Raw genomic sequence first — 11776 nt, forward strand, 5'->3', positions numbered from 1 at the left:
GGAGTAGTCTAACATGAACCTCGCTTTTAATCACAATTGAATCCGAATTTTACTTTTAACCGAATCCTATGACATGTTACCAACTTTCAAAATGTATGAGTATTGGATCTAATAAAACGTAACTAACCATGCAGATGTTTACTATTATCTGATCAGATATTTATTCAGGATCCACACCTAATCGGCTATCATTTCCTAAATCTGAATTTGATTCAATTAATTTCTTAATCGGATGTCAACTTTGTTTTCCATGTCCATTTTTTTTTTTAACAACGATCACTGATATCCCTAGTGCTGATATAGACCCCACTCATTTTCACACTAGTATGTCATGCCTAAGGCTTTTGGCAAATTTTCATTTGGTAGAGAGAAGGATGAATGTTGATCGCTACCAAGAACGTAATTGTTGAAGCTAAAGATAAAATCACGAAACCCTTCAATAGATTATATATTCAAGAGTAAAGGAGAAAAAATTGAAGAAGGTGGCTTCTACATCCAATATTTTCCCTTTCTTTTCTCCTTACGGCCACTGTTACAGGCTATTAGGTGGTCATGGGCGTTTAGAAGTTCCTCTGCCCTTCATGACATAGCTTCTGAGACCTGGAATATGAACATTGATTATATAATCCTTCCAGTTTATGTTAACCACATCAAATCCAAATGCTTTCCTTTCTTCCTCCGACATTTCTTCCATTAATTGCTGAGTATTTGAGTTGTCAAACCTGCTAGTTACAGAGACAAATCAAAGACTGTCGAGATCATGACTGTTAAAATTATTAAAAGGAACAAGGAAGAGTTCCTTAGCATTACCTTCCTCTATAAAAACTGTAGGGTTCATATATCTTTGCCAAGTTTTTGGCTTGCTCAACTGATTTGAGCAGCACATTTTCGATCCTCCGGGAGAGCTTCGCTGAGGATTTAGCTGCCAAATTTCCCGGCCTCTCCATGAAATCTCTCCATATATGGTCTGAGAAATCATCCCAAGAAACGTAGAGCTTCATCTCTGGAACTCCGATCTTCCTTCCTTTGTAGTCTACATATGGAGACGAGCTGAAGTGGTCATACAGCATCTTCGCCAGGTCTTCGAATATAAGAGGGTTGGTAACTGAGGAAGCAACGTGATATACATGGGTGCCCGGCTTGCCTTTAGCACCATGCTTAGCCATCGCTGCAAGCATTGCATTCACTACCATATCTGCTGGAACCTGCAATGAATTGCACAAAGGGCCTCGACAGCATCAAATGGGAGGCAACCTTTTAACCAGTGAATTGACATAGTTTTGGTTTCTCAGTTTGAAAGCCACACCTGTGAGAGTACCATTTTGGTAACACAATTGTTGTTTGGTGCTTAGTTTTGATCAAAACTTAAAGAGGCTAATGGAAATGAAATGCAATTTATCCTGGATCATCATAGCTATTTGGCTATATTGGACACTTGTAGACCAGTTTAGAGAGAGAGAGGTTACCACATCAATAACTCCCTTGGGATTTACCAAGAAGCAGGAAATTTGACCCTTTCCATAATACAAAATGACAGGATCCATCATTCTGCAATGACCACAGGCATCATCAATTCATAGCAATAGTGAAACTGAGATATCTGTGGTAGAAAAACTAAAAGAGGAAGTAAAGCAGGAGGTGAAGATTACGAAATTGTGGTAATATATACTTGCCTGTTTCCTTCCATCCATCCTGGAAATGGCTCATTGGATGTGCTCTCCACAACGCTAGGCCTAATAATGACCACAGGCACATCTCCTTTTATGATTTCAATCGCCATTTCTCCCATTGCTTTTGTGAAAGCATAAGTGTCTTGCCATCCATAAGTTTTAGCCCTATTCCAAAAGGTTACAAAATTTAGAATGTTCGTCACTTCAAAAGCTTAATGAATGCCTATCAATTCGCTTACATTTCTAAGCCAAACTCTTTCATTTTTTGAGTCTCTTGTTTATCTTGCAAATTCACTGGATTTCTCAACGCCGACTCGATTTCAGCTTCAACGTCAAGTTTCAGTAACGATGATCTTAGTGAAGGTGAAGAATTTGATGTCGACAAAGGTGCAGATGATGATGACCTGAATCTCTCCCTTGCAATGCTATCTCCTAATTTGAATGGCTGCTCTGTGATCCTACCTTTCCTTTGCCCATTAACAAAAGCTGTAAAAATATTTAAAGCAGAAGTTCATCGAGAGAAAGCAATTAAAGCATCGTAATAAGGCATAATTTTAATTATTCTACTACCAGTTGATACATGAAGGAAAAGCTTTAGTCTCGTGCACTTTGCAGCAAATTTCATGAGCCTGTATGGGCCTCTAGTGTTTATGTCTAGTGCAACATCATATCTGCAATTTGATAATGCAATAGATTGATCGTAAATAATGTGGAATTCTTTGTCTCAAACAAAGGACTGGAACTGTGAAGTGAAGATAACCTCTCATCGAATGTTGTATTAGCAGCAGAATTTACAATGACATCCACAATTTCTGAGAGCTCCATTGCCACCGCTTCCTCCATTCCAAGATCATCATCTGTAACAGCTCCATCAACAACCACCAATTTGTTCAGCATGAAATCCTCGTAGTTGCTTCCATGGGTTTCTCTTACGCACCTAAACAACTCTGAATTTATAATCTGCATCTCAGAAAAGGGGGAAAAAAAAGTTAACCAGTGATCCCTTCAGAGAGTAGGAAGAAGGAAAGTCGAACTGAAAGTGACGACGCAAGAAAATTTTACTTCATTCTTTAGCCTATCCTCTGCAGTAACATTGCCTTTTGACCTTATCAAAAGATAGAGATTCCCCACTTCTGGTTCTGTCCTCAAAATCTTTTCAATGAAAACTGCAACAAACAGAATTTTTTGAAAGTTATAATCGGTGAACTTTCAAGCATCTCAAGTTCAACAGAAAAAGGTAAAGAATGAGAACTTTCGCTAGAGCCTCTTATCACCTTTTGCAACAAAACCAGTGGCTCCTGTAATGAGAAAATTCTTGCCTTTGAGGAACCTCACAATGCCTATGCCTTCTTGAGTCATCATCATCTTTGTCCCGTTGGGCTTCAACAGCTGATCATCTTGTTTAATCTTTTCGCTGGTTGCCTCTTCCTGGTAAATGAAGGTGCCAGTTGACTTCTTATACTGCAAGTGAGGCACGCCATGAGATCTAAAGGTGATAATGGTATGGTGGCAAAGGTTGGTATCCTTCTTCCATGGCAATTTTCTGCAGTTCCCTCGCTTGCTGCATGAAGCATTTACCATGAACGTGGATTTGAGGAAATTTGCCTCCATGACTAAGTCACAAAGAGGAGGTTTTGAAGGAAGAAAAAGCGGGGAAAAGGCAGTAAGAATCTCTTACTGACTACTGACCTACAATCTTCCAAGAGAAAGAGGGAGATTAGTTGGGAAGTGACGGGATTTGGAAGAAGGTGATGATAAGCATGAGGAGAGCAAATTTGTTGACTCTCAACAACAAAGAGGGAGAAAGTTGAGAGTCGGGCAAAGAAAGGTACTGGAGGGAAGGGAGACGGATTGAATGAGCAGCGTTTGTAGGTTGAATATAACCAAAACCAGAGGCGATGGAAGGGCTCCCCTGGGAGGCCACCATCTTTGTGCTTCATGGATTCTCTAAAGAAAGTGCCAAGAACGCCAACAACCAATAAGTAGGAGAGCCTACTTTCCTTGCAACAAAAAAACTGCAGGATCCTTAATCAACTCCTGACTTTGCCACTATTACATTTTGATGTTCAATGCTTAAAGCAAGTCAAAATTTTAGAAACATAAGGATATGCCCTTGAGAATTTTAAGTCATAGTAGTTTACCTTAAGTAAACATTAAAAAGTTCCAAATTTTAAATCAAAGACCATCAAGCTGGCCTAAAAATGGGTTGTTTATGTCAAGGGTGAGATTTGAGCCAAGGTTTACACTGTCTATGATTTCTTTAGCATATAGTTGTGCACATTTTGGATTTGTAACAAACGATCATATTAATTTAGTTGACACGCAAACTTGAGACAATGAGTCTTATGCAACAAGAAGCTAAAAGAAATCATTTTGTAGGTCCATTGCCATTCTATAAACTTGTTGGACCAGTGGAACAAAAGGCAATGTCTTGTGGACAGGGCACTCTGTTCCTCATATCGGAAGATTTCCAAGAGTTGCTTCATTACAAAATGGTGGATATGGCTTGTGCTCAATTCTTTTGATCGAGACGCAGTAAAAGCTTATGTGCAAAACTATTCAAAAGACATCTAGAGTTGCTATGTTTTGTTGGTGAAATTTTACCATGTAAACATGCTTGATCTACTTAGTATCGGATAGATGTTCACTGTGATTCTTTTCTTGAAGCTCAAAATTTTCCTAAGATCGGTTTCGGGTATGAAATGCTATAAAAAGCCACATTAGTTCTCGAATTCCAGTTGTTTAGTTGTTAATTCTCTTCGACTAGTCCAAAGAAACCATCCGCAGATTGAAACCTTAAGCGCCCAAAAACTCTTTTCCTAGCTTCATAGGTAGTACTTAATTTGTGGGGAAGTGATTCCGAATTCGACTATGTTGCATTGTTTACCGTACGCGATATATCAAATGTTCACGTATTTTGATTCCAATTCAAATGAAGAAGAGTTTTCGCCATACCTAGATCTATCTTTTTTAAGTTGTAGTTGCAATCTAATCTGGATTCGACTTCTACATTCACATCTGAATCCAAATTCGACTTTTAAAGTACGACTAAATCTGAACAACGGTATAATATATTAAGAACCTACTTTCAAAATGTATAATATTGGATATAAGATGTTTAGTACAAACTAAATTCAGATCAGATGGATTATTTGTCTAAAACTGAATCTGAATCAGTCTTCATTTCTTAAGTATGGATCATCTCTTAATTAGATTTTTTTATCGATTTCTTTTTGCTCCTGAACGAAAGTTTTGCCTATACAGTTTTTCAGAAATCTTTTGACTGACAATTTTTTCCGTGAAAAAAACTTCTGTGCAAACACCACCTAACAGATGAACACCTCTCTCTCAGTCGGGGACAAAGGAAGAGCGAGAGAGTGGCCGCTTTGTTGCCACGCCACCAACTCTTCGTCTCTTTGTCATCATCCATTCGATCGCCACCCACCATTAGAAATGAAGGTTTGGTGATAGCGCGTGCCTCCCACAGGCTCCCTCGTCTCTCAGCCGTGCCCTCCAGAGCCGCTTTCTCTCTAGGAAAGGAAAGCCATGGGGTTCTCTGCGGTTTCCTTGAGCCTCGGCGGTGGCGTCTCCCTGCCGTCTTCCGGCCGGCCGGCGACGCATAGCACCAGCGTGGGCAGAGGGCGTGGCGCCTCCAGGTTGGTGATGGTCAGGGCGGAGGCGCAGGGCATTAACCCAGAGATCAGGAAGAACGAGGAGAAGGTCGTCGACTCCGTTCAAGTCTCCGAGCTGTCCAAGCCCGTCACTGCCTACTGCAGGTAACCTAATCTCCACCCTCTCTCTCCTCTTTGTTGAAATCAAATTCGGTTCCTTCCTCTTCATGTACCAGATCTCTCTATCTTCCACCGAACGGTATGAGGACATAGACCCAATCCCCCATCAAACAGGGATTGAACTCTCGCTGAATGGCGAATTCATCGTGGTCCGTCTCGGATCGGACCCTCTTCCACGATTTCTCGCGATTGTGGCTTACTTTTTCCTCAGATTTTTAGGGCATCCTGTAGATTGTAATGGTGATTTGCTTGAAACAACGGCGACAAGAATCGGATGAAGATCTTCTTCTTTGTGATGCATCGTGACGTTGTGGTGAAACTTGCAGGTGCTGGAGGTCGGGGACGTTCCCTCTCTGCGACGGCACCCACGTGAAGCACAACAAGGCCACCGGTGACAACGTCGGCCCTCTGCTTCTCAAGAAGTAGAAAACCAAAAAAAGAAAAAAAAAAAAAAAGAGTTGTTCTTTTTTCTTGGCCTATTTCTGCTACCTCTTTGAGAAAATTGGGTTTCAGGTTCCTTCCCTCTGTATGGACTTCCATGTTTCATCTTCTTCCAATTTAGATTTGAGAAAATCAAAATGTTCTGTTGAGTTAATTTAAAATGGTGAAGCTAATGTTCTTGAGATATAATCATATGGCATTACAGACTAACAAGTAGCAGGTCCCTTCGAATCGATTCTGAACTCAGTTCAGCAAGTTAATGAACTTGCCGAGCTCCCTAGAGGGCGTTTGATAAGAAAACATTGCGTTTTTTATACGTGTTTTTATTTCACGAAGCATGATGCAGTTATGCATATTATTTTTACATCTAACATTCAAATGTTGAACCTAATTATATCATGTCTTTAAATTGATGCACGTATTACAGAAATGTGTATTCTAAGAACAATCTTGCTAGAGGTACTTGCTTACAAGTAGGGTTGCAAAATGGTTGATATCTTGAACGAGAATTTTAACTTCTTTTACACTGCATCCAGTCCTACTGAACTGTTTTGGGCGCCTACTACAACTTGTTTAGTTGGTCATATAAGTTGATTGAAATCAATATCTTAGTCATGCACCGATGCACGTTATAGTCGTAGCATCTGCAACTGATGACTGCATAATACATAGCAATGGGGTCGATCCAATGCAGTACGATTGAAGCTAACTCTCTTATTATTGGCGATTGGGAAGTCAAGCTTAAGGTGAGAAACCTCGCCATGCTGCTGTAACCAATCGTGCTTATGGTCGCCTCCCCACAACATGAAGGTTAACATAAAACTTTGAAGTGAAATCTCCCTAAACCCCAAGAACCTTCTTCACCATGACAAACTTGACAAGGTTTATTAGCTACCAATCAGCTGTCTATTGTGTTTGCTTGGTTTGGGTGCACGAGAAGAGCTTTTATCTCTCCATTCCGAAGCTCCCTCTCCCTCCTTCTGGAGGGTGGAAGGCTGCGTTAGTGACGAGTGTGGATCCAGTGTGCTACTAACTTAACAGCTCGATCGACTCTGTGTGCCTTCCAGGATTATTCTCTCTCAGAGTCAGGACCTGTTTTAGTTGGGCTAAGCCATCATGTGCCTAAAGCAAGCACTTTCTACTGCTTAGCAAAAACTCTTTTGCAGTTTTCCCAAAAGCGGTTAGACCACCATTCTTAGCTAGCATGTCCAGGAAAAACTTTATCCTGACAAAGGAAAATATATTTGCTTAAACCTGCCTTGTTGGTCGCCGGAAATGCGCCGGAAACAGGGACATGCCCGGTGGTCGTAGTTCGGTGCTCAGCATGGATTTCGTGAAGCTATCCTCATTCGATCAGTCGGGATTCGATCAGAAGGTCTTACCCAATCAACGCAGCACAATTTGGAGTTGATCCATGCAAATTTGACAGAGATCCGACGGTGGAATTGGGGGTTGAACCGTCGAGAAGACGGTGGACGTTTTTGCCGATGGAATGAAGCATTAAGTCGTGCCCGTCGTGCCTCTAGGAGGCCAGAATATGGGAGAGAACCATGCCCTTGGAATCTGCAGTGTCGTAGGGTCTCTCTTATTCCCTCAGACCAACCAAACACACAAAAAAAATGTTTCACTCATTCTTTTTCTTATTAATTTGGACAAAAAACTTTTGCAACTCTGAAAGTTTTACCTAGAAAAAGTTTTTGGCCGTACAAAAAGCTTGCCACAGATGGAATGAAGCGGAACCTAAAGCTGAAAAGAACCTGGACATAGTTGAAGCCTTTGAAAACCAAAGGAGTTTACAAGAAGGAATTTGCAGTTTTAACTTTTTAGCTGAACACAGGAACCTTGTTGCTTTTTCATGATCGAAGCTTGCCGATGGGATTTTACTTATGTGCAGATTCATTGTCTTTCAATGCTTGATCCATCTGTGCTTCTTTATGCACTTCAAACGTCTCACGATAAATGCTCACAACTAAGAGCATTCATAGGAAGATGACTGACTTGGGTGTGCTCTGCGTTGCGCTGATTGAAGATGGAGTATCGAGAACTTGCATTTGGAAATGATCGGATGAGACCATCTGGCTTCCAAAATATAAAGTCAGTTGGAAAGACAATTTCCCCCTGGCAATTAATATGCTCCAAATCCTTGTGGGCGTCTCACCATGATCATTCTAATTCTTTCACACATTAAATGGTTGGGGAGTTTCAAAAACTGCTTTCCTTTTGATGTAGTGACAAAAAAAATCATGTGCAATGGAATTAATTTGAAATTTCGAATATAACGGTCACTGACCAATAACCGTTAGTTTATTTTTTAAATGTCAACTTTTTCATTTGTCCTCGCTAAGATAACCGAGTCTCAACGCTTATCTTTTTAGAAGAAAAAAAAAATACTACTGGAAAGTGAAAAATGGTACGTGAATGGAACGGCCTGTGGTTAAAAAAAAAAAGTTGGACTCGAATTTTCCAAAAAAGAAAAAAGCGAGACATGATTAGGCCATTAATAAAGCAATTTTATGTTTTTCAAGAGTGGTAGAATATTTTTACACGGGGGTTGAGAAAGGGGACCCACCTTGAAAAATAAAAAATTACTAAATAATATTTTCAAAGAAATTTATTCTTTTGAGTTGGCTTTTGCAAAAATATTGAAAAATATATTTGGAGAAGTTTCTTTGAAAATTAGAGCTTTTCAATAAAAAATTTTTTAGCCCAACTCCCGTTTTTAGAGTCTTATGGATCCCAATATTTGATTAGGTCTCCTTTTCCTTTTTTTTTTCATATATAACCCATAAATAGATGGGTTGTTTTGTGAAAGGATTTTTGGGAATTCATTGGAGAAACGTTTTCAAGCAAAATATGATCTGAATTATCTGATTGCCTTAAGTTGTCATTCTTGACATTGTACTACTTATCTTTGATAAAGATGGAGCCCCACCATTATAAAGTAAGATGCATTCATGAAAATATTGACTGCGACGACGACCGTGTGCAGTTCAAGTGGTTGGTAAGATCAGAGAACAAACGTGTGACAAGTAGAGATTAGGTCCTAACCTACTTCACCTTACCAAGTCGTTCGGCCACAAGTCTGCTGTCAGTACGCTGACAACTTAATATATATATATATATATATATATATATATATATATATATATATCCTGATATCAATTTCACAAACTAGAATTCACTGCGTTTCACTAATGAAATAAATCCAGGCTCTAGATATGACGTATGTTTCTTTCCTTTGTTTTTCTTCTTATAGTGGCCTTGCTTACCATCCATTTAAATATGTCAGACCTGACCATCTACAAAACCGACCGAACACCAACCACCAAGCCAACTAGATATATATATGAGTAATTGGTAGGAACCAGACCGTTAGGTCAAGGACATAAAACTAAATACTTTAATTTTTGCTAAAAAGTTATTTTAAATACAATGTATAAACATCTAAATATATTTATAAAAATTATTTTGATGTAAAACATGTTTTGATCAAGTTATTTTTATGAAAATAATCATCCATCTTTCCTACGAACTAATTCATTAGGAAATCCGTTAGGCTCAAGCTTAATTAGTTGATTTATCTCCAGCTTTTCTAGTTGCTTGAAGCAGTGAGCGCAGCCTAGCATGCAGTTTTTTTGTTACCATTATTCCTCAACTTTCGAAATCCAGAATTGTCAGTCCGTAGGGTTATTGCTTTAAAAATGTGGATCGTAATTCTAGAATGTAACATTCTGCAAATAATCAATATATGCGATTCATTGAACAGCTCATAACTAATTTATAAAATTTTTTATATTCATGTATGCGGTACATATATTTCATAGATTTATAAGTAAGTTGCTTATATTGTAGATCATTTAATAGTGGTAGTTGTGTCCAAACCATAGGTCGATGGATGGGATTTGGATTGGATGTCTGACTGAATTGTTTTAGGGCAGAGAAAAAAAAATTTAACATCCTATTAAGAAATAGGATTGGATTCGACATCTGACTGGATTCGAGTTTAGATTCGGTTTCAATAAATTTTTGATTGGATTTGGAATCAAATTCAATTTTAAATGAATATCCCATATCTAATGTCCATGCATTTTGAAACTCAGTTGTTAACGTACCATAATGTCATTTCGATCCATGAGTTTGCGTTTAAAAATCAAATGCAGATTTGGATGTTAGTCTAAATGTTTGGACATGGATTGGATTCAACGTGTGAACTTAATTATCATAGCTAGTTACAATATAAACTTTTTCTTTTGTTTCGTGTTCAAATCAAAATTTGAATTCTCACATGTGAACATCTCATAAATCACATAACTAAAGGATAAGTACCATTCAAATCCCATCCATTGACTTCCTACAAATGAAGTACCCATGTAAAAAATTGTTATTATTATTATTTTTTTTACAGAAAATCTATTTGGTATCAAGTTTTTTATGTAACATTTTTTTAAATAAAAGACCTAGTCGCATATATATATATATATATATATATATATATATATATATATATATATATATATATATATATTGCTGGCAAGGCAAGTAAAGACATCTGGATATAATTATATGGTGTTTAGGTGAATCATTTTAACGGGCTTCCCCCTTCCTTTCCTCCATGAGAGGCTCTCAAGCTTTATGAGCTGCCCTGGCCAAACAGATGGGGACGGAACTCGGGCCCTCCTTCTCCTTCATCATGCTGCTCCAAGAGAGACATCATGAATGTCTCATCAGCAATCTGCTTCTTTTCATCATTTTCAAAAGATTGCTCACGCTTCTTGGAATTTTTGGACCAGCAACGAGTTTTGAACTCGATTTTGTTAGTATTAAACGGGAATCATTTTCTCAAATGAAAAATAAACTGGAGAAAGTTGGCTGCATTCAAATCTTGTGCAGAATCAGTTTACTCCGTGCTGTGTTTGTCGAAATCAAATGAACTAGTTTAACTTTTAGTTCAATAAGTAGACAAAATACTAGCTTAACCTTATTAGAAAGGCCAAAAACCAAATTTGCATGAGTTGTTAGATTTATTGGCAACTTTGGAAAAAAAGAGCAGCTGAAAGTCTTTCTTCTCAAGATAAAAGAGGAAGTTTCCCGTCCTCCTTTTATTACCAAAAGTGTTTTACAGATGAAGAATAGAAGGTTAAGAATTCACTGCTTGAAGAAGAAGACACCAGGACCCTCCAATATCTCTTGTTTATGGGTCTTAAGCTGTGTTGGGACATCGATGATGCATGATACACCTTTCAATGATGCGATCACACTTTATAGTATGGAAAAACAACAATTTTAAGGGTGAGTAGTTCATTCCACTGCTTTTAAGAGACGCAACTGAACTCGCTGTGCCTGCTTCCCTAAGTTCAGGAGCATATGCTTCAGGACCTTTTACAATTTAAATGAAAAGCACACTGAAACGTGACAGTGATCACTCCAAGATTCGAATACGAGCTCTTATAAAAAGCCGGCCACTTTGCCGCTTAGTACATTACCACCCATCAGAAATGTTTATTCTGTGATTGCAGTCAATGTCACTAAAAATTTAACCCGAAAGATGAGTAGTTCAATCCACCGCTTTTAAGAGACGCAACTGAACTCGCTGTGCCTGCTTCCCTAAATTCAGGAGCATGCTTCAGGACCTTTTACAATTTAAATGAAAAGCACACTGAGATGTGACAGTGATCACTCCAAGATTCGAAAATACGAGTCCTTATAAAAAGCCGGCCACTTTGCCGCTTAGTACATTACCACCCATCAGAAATGTTTATTCTGTGATTGCAGTCAATGTCACTAAAATTTAACCCGAGGAGTGGGTGATCTAAAACAAAATGGTATGCCAAACTAAGAAAAGTTAAAGGCCTGTTTTCCAATATTGTATTAGAA

General features: G+C 38.5%; 2 protein-coding genes across 2 annotated transcripts; one reads left to right on the top strand and one right to left on the bottom strand.

Moving 5' to 3' along the window:
- Positions 1–419: 419 nt before the first annotated feature.
- On the bottom strand, positions 420–3583 carry LOC116262997 (fatty acyl-CoA reductase 2, chloroplastic-like). The gene is made up of 9 exons (XM_031642555.2): positions 2945–3583; positions 2733–2836; positions 2431–2630; positions 2241–2341; positions 1910–2156; positions 1674–1835; positions 1467–1548; positions 811–1205; positions 420–722 (listed from the first exon to the last, which is right to left on the bottom strand). Exons 1-9 carry the CDS (start codon positions 3279–3281, stop codon positions 551–553), a joined length of 1800 nt encoding a protein of 599 aa, XP_031498415.1. The 5' UTR covers positions 3282–3583; the 3' UTR covers positions 420–550.
- A 1457-nt stretch (positions 3584–5040) lies between these two features.
- LOC116262844 (CDGSH iron-sulfur domain-containing protein NEET) lies at positions 5041–6056 on the top strand. The gene is made up of 2 exons (XM_031642361.2): positions 5041–5446; positions 5788–6056. The coding sequence occupies exons 1-2, from the start codon at positions 5217–5219 to the stop codon at positions 5885–5887; spliced, it is 330 nt and encodes a 109-aa protein (XP_031498221.1). The 5' UTR covers positions 5041–5216; the 3' UTR covers positions 5888–6056.
- Positions 6057–11776: the final 5720 nt, after the last annotated feature.

This window comes from Nymphaea colorata, chromosome 10 (genome assembly GCF_008831285.2).
Source record: "Nymphaea colorata isolate Beijing-Zhang1983 chromosome 10, ASM883128v2, whole genome shotgun sequence".
NCBI classification, from domain to species: domain Eukaryota; kingdom Viridiplantae; phylum Streptophyta; class Magnoliopsida; order Nymphaeales; family Nymphaeaceae; genus Nymphaea; species Nymphaea colorata.